We start from the raw sequence: 17624 nt of genomic DNA, 5'->3' as shown, positions 1-17624 counted from the left end.
GTGGATAAGGCTCACCTCCCACCCGACCCGACTTGACTCCCGCTCCCCGGGCCGGTCCTGACCTCCTCTCTTTCCCCCCCCCCCCCCCTCCTCTCTCCTCTCTTTCCCCCCCCCCCCCCCCTCCTCTCTCCTCTCTTCCCCCCCCCCCCTCCTCTCTCCTCTCTTTCCCCCCCCCCCCTCCTCTCTCCTCTCTTTCCCCCCCCCCCCTCCTCTCTCCTCTCTTTCCCCCCCCCCCTCCTCTCTCCTCTCTTTCTCCTTCCCCTCCTCTCTCCTTTCCCCCCCCCCCTCCTCTCTCTCCTTCCCCCCCCCTCCTCTCTCTCCTTCCCCCCCCCTCCTCTCTCTCCTTCCCCCCCCTCCTCTCTCTCCTTCCCCCCCCCTCCTCTCTCTCCTTCCCCCCCCCTCCTCTCTCTCCTTCCCCCCCCCTCCTCTCTCTCCTTCCCCCCCCCTCCTCTCTCTCCTTCCCCCCCCCCCCTCCTCTCTCTCCTTCCCCCCCCCCCTCCTCTCTCTCCTTCCCCCCCCCCTCCTCTCTCTCCTTCCCCCCCCCTCCTCTCTCTCCTTCCCCCCCCTCCTCTCTCTCCTTCCCCCCCCCTCCTCTCTCCTTCCCCCCCCCTCCTCTCTCTCCTTTCTCCCCCCTCCCTTTTAAAACATAAGCACATAAGAACATAAGAATTAGGGACAGGAGTAGGCCATCTAGCCCCTCGAGCCTGCTCCACCATTCAACAAGATCATGGCTGATCTGGTCGTGGACTCAGCTCCACTTACCCGCCCTCTCCCCGTAACCCTTAATTCCCTTATTGGTTAAAAATCTATCTATCTTTGACTTGAAAACATTCAATGAGTTAGCCTCAACTGCTTCCTTGGGCAGAGAATTCCACAGATTTACAACCCTCGGAGAAGAAATTCTTTCTCAACTCGGTTTTAAATTGGCTCCTCCGTATTTTGAGGCTGTGCCCCCTCGTTCTAGTCTCCCCTACCAATGGAAACAACCTCTCTGCCTGAATCTTGTCCATCCCTTTCATAATTTTAAATGTTTCTATAAGATCACCCCTCATCCTTCTGAACTCCAAGGAGGAAAGACCCAGTCTACTCATCATAAGGTAACCCCCTCATTTCTGGAATCAGCCTAGTGAATCGTCTCTGTACCCCTTCCAAAGCTAGTATATCCTTCCTAAACTGCATGCAGTACTCCAGGTGCGGCCTTACCAATACCCTATACAGTTGCAGCAGGATCTCCCTGCTTTTGTACTCCATCCCTCTCGCAATGAAGGCCAACATTCCATTCGCCTTCTTGATTACATGCTGCACCTGCAAACTAACTTTTTGGGAGCTGCGATGGCCGAGTGGTTAAGACGTTAGACTCTAAATTCAATGGGGGTTTCCCTGCACAGGTTCGAAGCCTGCGCAGGTTCGAACCCTGCTCGCAGCGATTCTGCAAGTGCTGCTTTAGTCCAGGGTGTCCTTGGAGATGGAGCACGCGGTGTCCACCGGTACGCTCGCGGCCTTCCGCGAGAGGTGGGCACCGGAGGGACTGGAATGCATCATCACGCCCGGCAACCAAATTTTTATTTGATTTTACGTTTTAAAGTTTAATTTGATTTAATTGCTGGTGCTTTTAGTGTCCCCCTTCCCTTTTATAGGGGGCACTGGGGAAAAATTGTGATTTTAGTGCCCAAAAAAAAAAAGAAAAACACAAAAAAAAACCCCAAAAAATAGGAGAAAAAAAAAGGGCCTTGTAAATGTCTGGTGTGTCACCCAGGTCGGGTGGCACGGTTTAATGTTTTTTGTTTTGCAGATAAACTCCAAAAAGAGTTTCATGCACAAGGACCCCCAGGTCCCTCTGCACCACAGCATGTTGTAATTTCTCCCCATTCAAATAATATTCCCTTTTACTGTTTTTTTTTTTCCAAGGTGGATGACCTCACACTTTCCGACATTGTATTCCATCTGCCAAACCTTAGCCCATTCGCTTAACCTATCCAAATCTCCTTGCAGCCTCTCCGAGTCCTCTACACAACCGGCTTTACCACTAATTTTAGTGTCATCTGCAAATTTTGTTGCACTACACTCTGTCTCCTCTTCTCGGTCATCTATGTATATTGTAAACAGTTGTCCCAGCACTGATCCCTGTGGCACACCACTAATCACTGATTTCCAACCGGAAAAGGACCCATTTATCCCGACTCTCTGCTTTCTGTTCACCAGCCAATTCTCTATCCATGCTAATACATTTCCTCTGACTCCGCGTACCTTTATCTTCTGCAGTAACCTTTTGTGTGGCACCTTATCGAATGTCTTTTGGAAATCTAAACACACCACATCCATCGGTACACCTCTATCCACCATGCTCGTTATATCAAAGAATTCCAGTAAGTTAGTTAAACATGATTTCCCTTTCATGAATCCATGCTGCATCTGCTTGATTGCACTATTCCTATCTAGATGTCCCGCTATTTCTTCCTTAATGATAGTTTCAACCATATTGTGATCACTCATTCCGAGAGAATCTTTTACGAGGAGATCGTTTATTTTTCCTGTCTCATTACACAGGACCAGATCTAAGATGGCTTGCTCCCTTGTAGGTTCTGTTACATACTGTTCTAAGAAACAATCCCGTATGCATTCTATGAATTCCTCCTCCAGGCTACCCCGTGCAATTTGATTTGACCAATCGATATGTAGGTTAAAATCCCCCATGACTACTGCCGTTCCTTTTTCACATGCCTCCATTATTCCCTTGATTATTGCCCGCCCCACCTTGAAGTTATTATTTGGGGGTCTATAAACTACGCCGACCAGTGACTTTTTCCCCTTACTATCTCTAATCTCCACCCACAATGATTCAACATTTTGTTCATTGGAGCCAATATCATCCCTCACAACTGCCCTGATATCATCTTTTATTAACAGAGCTACCCCACCTCCTTTCCCTTCTTGCCTATCTTTCTGAATCGTCAGATACCCCTGTATGTTTAATTCCCAGTCTTGGCCACTTTGCAACCATGTTTCTGTAATGGCCACCAAATCATACCCATTTGTAATGATTTGTGCCGTCAACTCATTTACTTTATTTCGAATGCTGCGTGCATTTAGGTAGTGTTTTCATCCTCGTTTTTAAACCATGATTTTTAGTTTTGACTCCTCCTGCAGACCTTTTATATTCAGTGGCCCTTTTTGTTTCTTGCCTTTGGTTTCTCTGCCCTCCACTTTTACTCATTTCTTTTCTGTCTTTTGTTTTTGTCTCCTTTTTGTTTCCCTCTGTCTCCCTGTATTGGTTCCCATCCCCCTGCCATATTAGTTTAACTCCTCACCAACAGCACTAGCAAACACTCCCCCAAGGACATTGGTTCCGGTCTTGCCCAACTGCAGACCGTCCAGTTTGTACTGGTCCCACCTCCCCCAGAACCTGTTCCAATGCCCCACGAATTTGAATCCCTCCCTGCTGCACCACTGCTCAAGCCACGTATTAATCTGTGCTATCCTGTGATTCCTACTCTGACTAGCACGTGGCATTGGTAGCAATCCTGAGATTACTACTTTTGAGGTCCTACTTTTTAATTTAGCTCCTAGCTCCTTAAATTCGTCTCGTAGGACCTCATCCCTTTTTTTACCTATGTCGTTGGTACCAATGTGCACCACGACAACTGGCTGTTCTCCCTCCCTTTTTAGAATGTCCTGCACTCGCTCAGAGACATCCTTGACCCTTGCACCAGGGAGGCAACATACCATCCTGGAGTCTCGATTGCGACCGCAGAAATGCCTATCTATTCCCCTTATGATTGAATCCCCTATCACTATCGCTCTCCCACTCTTTTTTAAGCCCTCCTGTACAACAGAGCCAGTCACGGTGCCATGAACTTGGCTGCTGCTGCTCTCCCCTGATGAGTCATCTCCCTCAACAGCACTCAAAGCAGTGTATCTGTTTTGCAGGGGTATGACCATATGGGACCCCTGCACTACATTCTTTGTACTACTCTTCCTGCTGGTCTTCCATTCCCTAGCTGGCTGTGGATCCTTCTCATGCGGTAAGACCAACTCACCTACACGTGCCACTTATGTCATTCTCAGCATCGTGGATGCTCCAGAGTGAATCCACCCTCAGCTCCAATTCCGCAACGCGGTCCATCCCTCCCCTCTCCCTTTCTTCCCTCCCCCCCCCCCCTCCCCTCACCTTCTCTTCCCTCCCCCCCCCCCCCTCCCCTTTCCCTTTCTTCCCTCCCCCCCTCCCCTCTCCCTTTCCCTTTCTTCTCCCCCCCTCTCCCTTTCCCTTTCTTTCCCCCCCTCCCCTCTCCCTTTCTTCCCCCCCCTCCCCTTTTCCCCTCTCCCCCTCAAACAGAGAGTGAGACACACTGGGGGCTGTCCCAGCACGCTGTTGGGGGACTCCCGGTGCTGCAGTCGTTAAGTATAAAATTTTTAATTTTTAAAATTTTATATATTTTTTTGATTGATTTATTGGTGTATTTATCATTTATTATTGATGGCTCTTTATTTGTAAAACTGAAGTGTTTAATGTTTGTAAACTTCCCTTTTAAACCCCCCCCATTTTCTACGCCTGATTTTCTAAGTGTAGACAAGGTTTTTCTGAGCGTACAAAAATCTACACTTACTCCATTCTAAGTTAGTTTGGAGTATGTTTTCACTGCCTAATCTTTCAAAACGGGTGTAAGTAGCCGGACACGCCCCCTTTTGGAAAAAAAAATCTGTTCCAAACTGAAACTGTTCCAACTGACTAGAACTGGAGCAAACTAAATGCTGAGAATTGCAATTTCTGAGATACTCCATTCTAAACCAGTTGCTCCAAAAAAAACAGGAGCAACTCAGGCCGAAACTTGGCCCCTACGTGATCGGCACTGCTAACAAAGAGATTCCTATTGAAACTGTTTACATATAAATTCCCATTATAAATGTTTACGTAAGCAGTTTCCATTTTAAATGTTGACATGGGTTTTATAATGGGGAAAATGTGATGGGGAGTTTGTGTAGATGCAAGATTTTTAATGTATTACAATAGATTCCTTTCGTGTTGCACCAGGAGTCACAAAGATTTGTTGTATAAAGTAGGGCTGTTTGCACCATCTTGGGAATAATGGCTTCTGATTTACAGTCACATTCCATCTTTTATGTTGTATTTTTACTGATGCTTCACCACTGATTCACCACTATCAATTACTGTAAAAACTTTGTTATAAATACCATTACCTATGTTTCATTTTTATCTCACCATGTTTAAATTTGAGAATATACAACAAGATGTACAAAATGAATCTGATGAAGGTAGGTATGATATTTGGCAGTACAGTATTTGCGAGGGGAAATGAGGTATAGCAGTAATTAGGGGTAGTCCTGTGCTGTGGTAGTATTAGGAAGTTGTCATAGGGTTTGGCAGATGGGATGGGAGCTCCTTCGATCTGGCATCAAAGCTTTGGTAGAACAGGGAATATGAGGTTTGTCTCAATGAATTCCTGGTATGTCTCAGCGGTGAGAAGAGCGGTGGTCACAGGCCTCATAGTGGGTGGCTGGAGGGGAGATCCTGTGAGGCAGTATTGGTTTATGATTTCTAAAGGATTTTATAAACACTTAATTTGGTGTTTTGTGATTGGTTCCTTTTATATGTGTGTTTGTGTCTATCTGGCTCTCCCTTCTTAATTTTCTCTAGTATAATGCAAAGGCATGTTGCTCATGGGTCCTAGGTTTGATTCCCAGTCTTTGCTGTGATAGCTGATCTCGTGTGGGGTTGATGCACTTTTTACAGAGTGGTAGACATAGTGAAATTCAATCCCCAAAGCATCAGTAGGGCTGTTTGCGGCAGATTGGGAATAACACAGGGCCACTAATTTACAGTCAAATTCCATTTTTATCAAATTGCATTCTGGTATTTGGCTTCACTGTCCCTGGGCTAGGAAGGAGGAAAATAAGCAGGATTCGTGCTACTAATTGCTATCCAATAATCCCTGTTAGAAAGTGCTGAAAGAATCTGTGATGCCCTTCAATGGTGCACTAGTCTGCTGACGCTCGCTGTGGTAAGTTTACACACAAAGTATGACAACTTGAACAAAGTACCAGAGGGCTGCTGATATCTATGGACCTGTACCACAGCAACAATCAGCGCCTTTAAGAGAGGAGATTTGGGAAGAGAGACTTTTATCATGACAATTAAATATTACTACTTCATCTGGCTGATGTAGATGTAGAACAACAAATATAATTTTTCATTTAGGTGGTTAAGCCTGATAATTGTCAGGGTTAGCAGAGCATATTGCTGTGATGCCTCCTTTGTATTTGTGAATTGAACATTGAGTCGTTCTATGTTCCATGGTCTGTTCTGGTTGACCACAGTCGCACATTGGCGAGTTTGTAATTCTACATTTGTGCATAAAGTATTCGCATCTGATGTGGTTTGTGCAGATGCAGCTTAGGGTTACCCCTACGTCGCAGAAGATTGAAGCCAGGGATCTTCCGTGTCTGGTCTTTTGTGTGACTTCTTGTGGCTTTCCAAGCATCATCAAAGTTGAAGTCGCATCGGCTATGAAGTACAAAAGGGCCATTGCTGATGTCCATAGCGCTGATGCTCCCCCGCTTGTGTTTGCCAGTTTCTGGACCTTTGTCTTTGTCTTGGCAGTTACCTTATTCAGGTGATTGTGGAAGGTTAGCGTGTGGTCCAGTTTCACCTCGAGATAAGTCGGAGTGGGATTGTGTTGCCGCAGAAGGTTACTTTCGGGATGCGCTTAGCATTCCTGTTATCAAGATCGAATGCAGTGACTGTTTTTTGTGGGGGTTTGGCTTAAGCTTCCAAGATGCTTCAGTCCCTGTTCAAGATGGACTCAGTTGTTGAAGGTGGCTGCTTGAATTGTTAGGGCAAGGTCATCCGCATATGTAAATTTGGCAACTTCATTGGCGGTACTGAGCCTTGTGGCAGCCTGTTGTTGAGGAACCAGGGCAAGCTGACTTTGTCGCCCAAATGGACATGTAGCCACCTGTTGCTTAGCATCATCCATAGCAGGCGTAGTGTTTTGAGGCTGGGGATGATCCTTGCGAGCTTCAGCATCTGGCCTTTAATCCAGAATGGTAATGAATTAAACTCACTAAATAGTTTTACCCTACATCACACTGATGGAGAATGCTTGAGAAGTTAACTATCAAAATCAGTCTTTTTTGTATGATTAGCAAAAAGGATAGTCATAATACCAATACAGTATTAGCTTACAGCATGTATTAAAAATAACAACTTGTTAATACAGAATAAAAAATAAATTTGTCTATTCTTCTTAAACAGGTTTTTGAAATCAACTGCATTTCTGAACAAAAAATAAACCAGTTATTTTTAAAGAAGTACTTTATATTGTTAACAAACTGGAAGGCCCACGGTTAGACGAGAACCTAAGCTCAGGCTTAAGGAATCGGAGGGAAGGAGTAAGAAACCTGATGTCATCTCAAGAAAAACAGTGTGACATTCCAAGCTCCGAGTTGAATGAAGTGAATCCATTTGTGAATAATGATTCTGACTTGCTGGATGTGAGTATAAAATGCAAATTGGTAATATTGTAATGTTGTTTTGTTAGTAATTAAACTTATGTTTGACCCATTAAAAGCATGATGGAGAATTTCAAATACCTGTATAATTTAAATTACATGGGAGTTTACTTGTTGGGCCGAAGGTCTAGAAATTGCATTGTCTTGTGATGAAAATGAACAACTAGCTACCCTCTATCTTTTTATGAATGCTATTTTTCAGTATAGTTTAATACTGCAACAGTTCATCAAGAGTTTTCTTGTGTTTTGACTGGAATGTTCTTGTTGTAAAGCTGAAAGTACCCAGTGACAAACCTTTATCAGTTATTAAGTGATTTATTTTAAAACAAACACATCTGTTTTACATGAAACTTGTTCTATAGTGTGTAATTAGATAATTTTAGAATATTATACTTGGCTAAGGAATTATACAAGCTTTATACTAAATACACTGTAATTCACTAAAAGGGGAGTTTAAGACACATTCGAGACCCTACCCAATGACCTTTAGGATGACCCAAGTGCTTGGTCAAACTCACAATGAGAGCAGAGTATTTTATTAAAAATATAACCAGTTGGTGTTGATCTACCAATGTAATTTTCTTAAATCTAAGATCTTTTCACTAATGTATGTCATGAAATCTTATCAGCATACATAATGCAGGTCATGAAATGTATTTGTCTGCACCTATAACAAATCTGTTCCCTCTTAACTGGTGCATAGCCTCCCCCTTTAAATAATCTCTTTCAATGGAATAGTTGGCCTTGAAATTAATTCATCCCAGCTCTACCCTAAACCCAAGTTCTTCCAGTGCTGACTGGAAAGATTTTATTCTGGGGTTATAGCTGAATGGATGAGGATACAATTCCCACATCCATGCTAGCAGCAAGATAGTTGGGTGCAAGAGTGGCAGCATGGTGGGAGAGTTTTGTAGTGGTAAAAAAGGCATGAGAGTTTGGTGGCAGCAATTAAGATGTTTTAGTGAAGTGGGGGGTTTGGCATATGCCAGCAGAAACCTGATGATGGTTATAAATAATCTTTCCTACACTTAGGGAAGTCATCGATCTGTGAGTGTATGGTTATAAGACTGAAGTTCCAGGATTGAATGTGGTGTGCAAAGTCTTTTCCGAATCTTGCAGGATTCAGTGCCAAAAGCAAAAGGGCCACATTTGGGAAAACTGGTGAGAAGATCAATGATTGGTACTGTTAAGTACTCAGTGAGATGAGAATAGGAGCAGTGTCGGACCCCTTGTTCTGTTGGTGTTTCCAGTTGGAACAAAAACATTATTTTGGCCACAGGCAGGCTAAGATCTCAGTCCAAGTTTGACATTGCTTCCACTGACAACAGAAAAAATCTGTAGCCAGATTAGTAAAGTTGTGAGCATTTGCTTTGTAGCAATTGCACTAGGGTCCTGTGGAAAGAATGAGTTGGAGTGGCACAGGTTTGATTTTTCTTTATTTTAACACAGGGAGGATGAATGGAATGTATTTAGAGCTCGAGGGAAATGGGAGGAAAGTTTAGATGTGTGTGTTAAAGGTTGAAGACTGGCAGTGAGAGAAGGATCTGTTTTCAGAGGAGAAGCTACGAGCTTGAGGTATCCTGTATTTAAATTAATACCCAAGCTGCCCAATTATGGTTCCTTATCAAATAGCACTAGATATACAAATCACTTGTTCACTATTTGCATTTTCATTAACATTTCCGTGTCTTTTAAAAAAATATTTCAGTCCCTGTTTTGAACTCTGACCTTGCTCCTGCAGATCTAAATGATGCAATGTTGTTTTGCATAACAGGCATGTGTGTCTATAAACATAGAAACATAGAAAATAGGTGCAGGAGCAGGCCATTCAGCCCTTCTAGCTTGCACCGCCATTCAATGAGTTCATGGCTGAACATGAAACTTCAGTACCCCCTTCCTGCTTTCACGCCATACCCCTTGATCCCCCGAGTAGTAAGGACTTCATCTAACTCCCTTTTGAATATATTTAGTGAATTGGCCTCAACTACTTTCTGTGGTAGAGAATTCCACAGGTTCACCACTCTCTGGGTGAAGAAGTTTCTCCTTATCTCGGTCCTAAATGGCTTACCCCTTATCCTTAGACTGTGACCCCTGGTTCTGGACTTCCCCAACATTGGGAACATTCTTCCTGCATCCAACCTGTCCAAACCCGTCAGAATTTTAAACGTTTCTATGAGGTCCCCTCTCACTGTTCTGAACTCCAGTGAATACAAGCCCAGTTGATCCAGTCTTTCTTGATAGGTCAGTCCCACCATCCCAGGAATCAGTCTGGTGAATCTTCACTGCACTCCCTCAATAGCAAGAATGTCCTTCCTCAAGTTAGGAGACCAAAACTGTACACAATACTCCAGGTGTGGCCTCACCAAGGCCCTGTACAACTGTAGCAACACCTCCCTGCCCCTGTACTCAAATCCCCTCGCTATGAAGGCCAACATGCCATTTGCTTTCTTAACCGCCTGCTGTACCTGCATGCCAACCTTCAATGACTGATGTACCATGACACCCAGGTCTCGTTGCACCTTCCCTTTTCCTAATCTGTCACCATTCAGATAATAGTCTGTCTTTCTGTTTTTACCACCAAAGTGGATAACCTCACATTTATCCACATTATACTTCATCTGCCATGCATTTGCCCACTCACCTAACCTATCCAAGTCACTCTGTAGCCTCATAGCATCCTCCTCGCAGCTCACACTGCCACCCAACTTAGTGTCATCCGCAAATTTGGAGATACTACATTTAATCCCCTCGTCTAAATCATTAATGTACAATGTAAACAGCTGGGGCCCCAGCACAGAACCCTGCGGTACCCCACTAGTCACTGCCTGCCATTCCGAAAAGTACCCATTTACTCCTACTCTTTGCTTCCTGTCTGACAACCAGTTCTCAATCCACGTCAGCACACTACCCCCAATCCCATGTGCTTTAACTTTGCACATTAATCTCCTGTGTGGGACCTTGTCGAAAGCCTTCTGAAAGTCCAAATATACCACATCAACTGGTACTCCTTTGTCCACTTTATTGGAAACATCCTCAAAAAAATTCCAGAAGATTTGTCAAGCATGATCTCCCTTTCACAAATCCATGCTGACTTGGACCTATCATGTCACCATTTTCCAAATGCGCTGCTATGACAGCCTTAATAATTGATTCCATCATTTTACCCACTACTGAGGTCAGGCTGACCGGTCTATAATTCCCTGCTTTCTCTCTCCCTCCTTTTATTAAAAAGTGGGGTTACATTGGCTACCCTCCACTCGATAGGAACTGATCCAGAGTCAATGGAATGTTGGAAAATGACTGTCAATGCATCCACTATTTCCAAGGCCACCTCCTTAAGTACTCTGGGATGCAGTCCATCAGGCCCTGGGGATTTATCGGCCTTCAATCCCATCAATTTCCCCAACACAATTTCCCGACTAATAAAGATTTCCCTCAGTTCCTCCTCCTTAATAGACCCTCTGACCACTTTTATATCCGGAAGGTTGTTTGTGTCCTCCTTAGTGAATACTGAACCAAAGTACTTGTTCAATTGGTCTGCCATTTCTTTGTTCCCCGTTATGACTTCCCCTGATTCTGACTGCAGGGGACCTACGTTTGTCTTTACTAACCTTTTTCTCTTTACATACCTATTGAAACTTTTGCAATCCGCCTTAATGTTCCCTGCAAGCTTCTTCTTGTACTCCATTTTCCCTGCCCTAATCAAACCCTTTGTCCTCCTCTGCTGAGTTCTAAATTTCTCCCAGTCCCCGGGTTCGCTGCTATTTCTGGCCAATTTGTATGCCATTTCCTTGGCTTTAATACTATCCCTGATTTCCCTAGATAGCCACGGTTGAGCCACCTTCCCTTTTTTATTTTTACGCCAGACAGGAATGTACAATTGTTGTAATTCATCCATGCGGTCTCTAAATGTCTGCCATTGCCCATCCACAGTCAACCCCTTAAGTATCATTAGCCAATCTATCTTAGCCAATTCATGCCTCATACCTTCAAAGTTACCCTTCTTTAAGTTCTGGACCATGGTCTCTGAATTAACTGTTTCATTCTCCATCCTAATGCAGAATTCCACCATATTATGGTCACTCTTCCCCAAGGGGCCTCGCACAATGAGATTGCTAATTAATCCTCTCTCATTACACAACACCCAGTCTAAGATGGCCTCCCCCCTAGTTGGTTCCTCGACATATTGGTCTAGAAAACCATCCCTTATGCACTCCAGGAAATCCTCCTCCACCGTATTGCTTCCAGTTTGGCTAGCCCAATCTATGTGCATATTAAAGTCACCCATTATAACTGCTGCACCTTTATTGCATGCACTCCTAATTTCCTGTTTGGTGCCCTCCCCAACATCACTACTACTGTTTGGAGGTCTGTACACAACTCCCACTAACGATTTTTGCCCTTTAGTGTTCTGCAGCTCTACCCATATAGATTCCACATCATCCAAGCTAATGTCTTTCCTAACTATTGCATTAATCGCCTCTTTAACCAGCAATGCTACCCCACCTCCTTTTCCTTTTATTCTATCCTTCCTGAATGTTGAATACCCCTGGATGTTGAGTTCCCAGCCCTGATCATCCTGGAGCCACGTCTCCGTAATCCCAATCACATCATATTTGTTAACATCAATTTGCACAGTTAATTCATCCACCTTATTGCGGATACTCCTTGCATTAAGACACAAAGCCTTCAGGCTTGCTTTTTTAACACCCTTTGTCCTTTTAGAATTTTGCTGTACAGTGGCCCTTTTTGTTCTCTGCCCTCCACTTTTCCTCATCTCCTTTCTGTCTTTTGCTTTTGCCTCATTTTTGTCTCCCTCTGTCTCCCTGCATAGGTTCCCATCCCCCTGCAATATTAGTTTAACTCCTCCCCAACAGCACTAGCAAACACTCCCCCTAGTACATTGATTCCGGTCCTGCCCAGGTGCAGACCGTCCGGTTTGTACTGGTCCCATCTCCCCCAGAACCGGTTCCAATGCCCCAAGAATTTGAATCCCTCCCTGCTGCACCACTGCTCAAGCCATGTATTCATCTGCGCTATCCTGCGATTCCTACTCTGACTAGCACATGGCACTGGTAGCAATCCCGAGATTACTACTTTTGAGGTCCTACTTTTTAATTTAGCTCCTTAAATTCTTTTCGTAGGACCTCATCCCTTTTTTTACCCATGTCGTTGGTACCAATGTGCACCACGACAACTGGCTGTTCTCCCTCCCATTTCAGAATGTCCTGCACCCGCTCCGAGACATCCTTGACCCTTGCACTAGGGAGGCAACATAGCATCCTGGAGTCTCGGTTGCGTCCGCAGAAACGCCTATCTATTCCCCTCACCATCGAATCCCCTATCACTATCGCGCTCCCAATCTTTTTCCTGCCCTCCTTTGCAGCAGAGCCACCTACGGTGCCATGAACTTGGCTGCTGCTGCCCTCCCCTGATGAGTCATCCTCCCCAACAGTACTCAAAGCAGTGTATCTGTTTTGCAGGGGGATGACCACAGGGGACCCCTGCACTATCTTTCTTGCACTGCTCTTCCTGCTGGTCTTCCATTCCCTATCTGGCTGTGGACCCTTCTCCTGCGGTAAGACCAACTCACTACACGTGATACTCACGTCATTCTCAGCATCGTGGATGCTCCAGAGTGAATCCACCCTCAGCTCCAATTCCGCAACGCGGACCGTCAAGAGCTCGAGGCGGATACACTTCCCACACACGTAGCGCCCAGGGACACCGGAAGTGTCCCCGAGTTCCCACATGGTACAGGAGGAGCATATCACGTGACTGAGCTCTCCTGCCATGTCTTAACCTTAGATACCCTTAAATTGGTAATAACAATGTTACAGTTCACTTACTGATATAAAAAAGAAAAGAAAAGCTACTCGCCAATCACTTACCCCATTGGCTGTGACGTCACTTTTTGATTACTTTCTACTTCTATTTTGCTTTCTCTCCCACTGTAGCTGCACCGGTACGCTGGCTCTCGATCTCCCGCTGGGCTTTTGATAGGTCGCCCCCCTCTCACCAACTGCCGCTGGCTCTCGATCTCCCGCTGGGCTTTTGATAGGTCGCTCCCCTCTCACCAACTGCCGCTGGCTCTCGATCTCCCGCTGGGCTTTTGATAGGTCGCTCCCCTCTCACCAACTGCCGCTGGCTCTCGATCTCCCGCTGGGCTTTTGATAGGTCGCTCCCCTCTCACCAACTGCCGCTATGTATATGTATATCTGCAGCCTTATTTAATCAGAATCCTTCTTGAAGACCATTGGTTGATATTTAGAATTTGCAAATATGGAGCTATCTTTGCTAAAAGTTAAGGTGGATAATTCGTAGGGATGGTCACTGATTGCAAAGTGTTCAGTTCCACATGCAGCAAGACCTGGGCTGATGTGTGGGATAAATGTTACTTGCCACTTAAGTGCCAGACAATGATCATCTCCAACAAGAGAAAGTCTAACCATATCTCCAATTGAACATTGGGAATTCTGAAGCCATTGTTTTCTGTCCCTACCACAATCTCCGTTCCCTAGACACTGACTCCATCCCTCTCCACAACTCCTATCTGAGGCTGAACCAGACTGTTTGCAATCGTGGTGTCATATTTGACCCTGAAATAAGCTTTTGACCACATCTCCGAATACCATAATACTCCTGTAAAGCCATGGAATGGTTCACTACGTTAACTTGTATTTTTATAACGCCTTTTACATTCAATGGGATTACCATCGCCAAATTCCCCATCAACATTGTGGGGATCACCATTGACAAGAAACTTAACCGGACCAGCCACATAAATACTGTGGCTGCAAAAGCAGGTCATAGGCTGGGAGTTCTGTGCTGAGTGTCTCGCCTCCCGACTCCCCAAAGCCTTTCCACCATCTGCAAGACAAAAGTCAGGAGTGTGATGAAATACACTCCACTTGCCTGGATAAATGCAGTTCCAACAACACTCGAGGACCTCTACCATCCAGGACAAAGCAGCCCAAAGATTAGCACCACATCCACCACCTTAAACATTCCACCATAGGCGCAGCTTGTCTGCAGTGTGTATCAAATACAAGATGCACTGCAGCAACTCGCCAAGGCTTCTTCAGCACCATCTGCCAAACCAGTTATCTCTACCACTTAGAAGGACAAGAGCAGCAGACACATGGGAATACCATCACCTGCAAGTTCCCCTTCAAGTTGCACACCATCCTGACTTGGAAGCATGTCGTCGTTCCTTCATCGTCGTTGGATCAAAATCCTGCAAATCCCTATCAAACAGCACTGGGAGTACCTTCACCATATGGACTGCAGAGAGAGAGAGATTTAAAAAAAAAGACATCGATATCCCACCACTGAAGTTCAGTAAGAACTCGAGCAAGATGATCCATAATATTTAAAAATCAATTTTCCCTCAAAGATAGGAGAAATAACTTTCTAGAAACAATTTAATGGGGCACTCATTTTAGTTTCAATGCCTCTTCTACTCTCAATTTCCCCCCACCCCCACTGCAGTACTACTCTCCATCAAAGTTCAAAGCCAAATGTCTTTTTTTTTTTCCCCCCCTCAACAACTCAACGCTATAAACCTGGCCAAGATTTGAATACGTCTGCCTTATCTGGAGAGGCTTTTCTAACACTTCTGGACATGGGGAAACAAGCTCGACAGCTGACCAGCACTGTTTTCCCCCTAAGCTGCGTGGCCGTACAATTCCCTCGGCTGCTGGACACCAGGTGTTGCAGGCCACGCAGTCCCGCTGGAGTGAGTTCCAGCGACAGGAGCTGTTTTTTTAATTGTGGACCACGGGTTCGTTCTTTAGGCCCGCAGGAGCAGGTTTCGCTGCTTGCGCACTGGGTCCATTTTGGTGCCTGCACGTTGGATCCTGCTACAGGCCTAAGTCCCGAGATACTGCCTACGAGCGCTGTGATTATTCACACTGCCGCTTCTTCGCATGCGCATTACCCAACAGTTGAGGCCTTGCAGTGTGCCCACATTTTCTTCAGCTCTGTGGGAGAACTTGCTGGGGGAAGAGGGGAAAACTGGGGAAGAGGGGGGGGAAGGTGATGGGTTGAAAAGAGAGACTGTGGGGTGGGGGGGGCGGTGGGGGAGAAGAGAGACTGTGGGGTTGGGGGGGGAAGAGAGAGAGAGAGAGAGAGTACATGGGGGGAAGAAGAGGAGGAATGTGCTGATTCAAGAAGACAGTGTTTGTTAATGGAAGTGATTGAAATTGAAAATATGGATACCCGTTCTTGTTCAACTGTTCAATTCTTTTTAATACTGTAAACTAAAGACTACAGCACTTTATATTTGTTGGTTGAATTGTGATTAATAATCTCATTTATGTGGACGTATAGTACGTTAGTGCCATAGGAAAGCTGCTGCTTGTGCAGCAATTGCTATAGTGACTGAGGGATGGGCTAATACATTGAAAACTTTAAATTTAATAATTGCATGAATAGATATGCCCCTTTCAGCTCACCTTGGGTTTTTGGACAGTTTGGCGATGCATAACCGTGTAATTGAATGACGTTTCTGAAGTGTTAATACATTATTATGTTCTTTTATATCCCAGTCATTACTGACGTAGTCTTTAAAAAAAAATAGATTGTACATGACGAACTATAAAAGCTTTTAATTAATTCTACCATAAACAAACTTGCAGAATGGGCATGTAAATGACAAATGAATTTCAATAAAGATAAGTGTGAGTTGGTGCATTTTGGTAGGAGGAACAAGGAGGCTATCTACTCCTTGGAAAATAAGAATCTAAATGGGGGAGAGATGCAAAGGGATCTGGATATAGATTCACAAATCACTAAGTAGCAACACAGGTTATAAGAAGCCATAGAAGTGCAAATAAAGCATGGTGTAATTTGTGTGTTTGTGGAGCTGTTGAGTTGTGAGTGGCTTGGTCAGTCATATGATGTTCACAAGACTCAATAAAACCCCAGCCAGTTGGGTTCAGGGAATCCACAATGAGGCAGATGGTTGTGAGCCTGGTGGATGAACTGGCAATGTGTAGTGTGATAAACCTTTGCTAATAAACCAACTAGTTCGTAATAGCAAAGAACTCATGAAGCAAATACATTACACTGGGGTTCATTTCTAGAGGAATAGAATTCAAACGCAGAGAAGTTATGTTAAACCTGTATTAAACCATGTCTGATTGTCTCATGATTTATTGATACCATGTAGGGTTAAAACTTATTTTGTCTCCTAGCTCCCAGGACCTCAAAACCATAGAACTCCTTAACTTCATCAGCCTTCCCTCCATACAGTCTATGAACTTTTAAAGCTCAAGGCTGGCAGAACTTATTACCCATAATTTTAACTTTTTTTCATCCTTGGTGTTGCTTTGCATTTTGGGTGTGTCCTTTCACTTAGATTTTTTTTTTTAAAAGTTGCGCAATCTTTAAACGATTACCAAATGCACAATTTGAAATTTGATGTAATAATGACACGGTGAATTTTGTAAGGCTGTGTTCACAATTCTAAGACTTGCTGCCCAGGAACTGGATTTCTCAAAATACATGGGTTATTGTTGGCAGCAATGTAGCCATTTGATTAGCAGATTTCTGTTGCTCTTCCTCTAGCACCGCCACTTTCTCTTCCTCACCTGTGTATTCCACCTCAACCATTGCTGTTTCCTTGAGCGCCCCAATTTTGTTGTTTGTGCAGCTGAGGTGGATGCTGGATGCTTTGTGGCACTGTTCTGGGTCACTGGGAGTGCTGATAAGCTGCATTTCCTGGTCTACAATGATCTAAAAGGGACAACAATTAGACTGGTGGGTCCCCTGATGTGGGTTACAACAGAGTTTGCATTGCAAGATACTGAGATATTTGTGTATTTGTGTGAATGTGTGACTGAGAAGGGGGACAAGATATAATAGCAGGATGGTACTGGACCCGAGTCTGGGAGAAGCCTGTTGCTTCAACTTTCCCTACTCTCCATGTTTTGATATGCCAAAATGTGAGTGTGACTGCCACCAAGGGAGATGAGGACTGTGATTTGTAAGTCTTGCCCCAGTTGACTCATTGTACATGCTTGCACAACAAAATTCAATGACTGATGTGGTCAAAGTATATGTGAGGAAACATAAGTAGGCCATTTGGCCCCTCG

At 44.6% G+C, this 17624-nt stretch overlaps 1 protein-coding gene across 2 annotated transcripts in view; it reads left to right on the top strand.

Annotated features, from left to right (window-relative positions):
• LOC139280803 (adiponectin receptor protein 2) overlaps nucleotides 1-17624 on the top strand; it is a 128253-nt gene that overhangs the window by 27134 nt on the left and 83495 nt on the right. For both annotated transcript variants that reach the window (XM_070900513.1, XM_070900514.1), the window contains exon 2: nucleotides 7271-7509. In XM_070900513.1, coding sequence (XP_070756614.1) covers nucleotides 7420-7509 — 90 coding nt within the window. In that variant the 5' untranslated portion in view covers nucleotides 7271-7419. The remainder of the gene's footprint in view (nucleotides 1-7270; nucleotides 7510-17624) is intronic.

This window comes from Pristiophorus japonicus, chromosome 15 (assembly GCF_044704955.1).
Source record: "Pristiophorus japonicus isolate sPriJap1 chromosome 15, sPriJap1.hap1, whole genome shotgun sequence".
Taxonomy (NCBI): Eukaryota; Metazoa; Chordata; class Chondrichthyes; family Pristiophoridae; genus Pristiophorus; species Pristiophorus japonicus.
The sequence above is the reverse complement of the archived record's forward strand: the minus strand, read 5'-3'. Positions and strand labels throughout refer to the sequence as shown.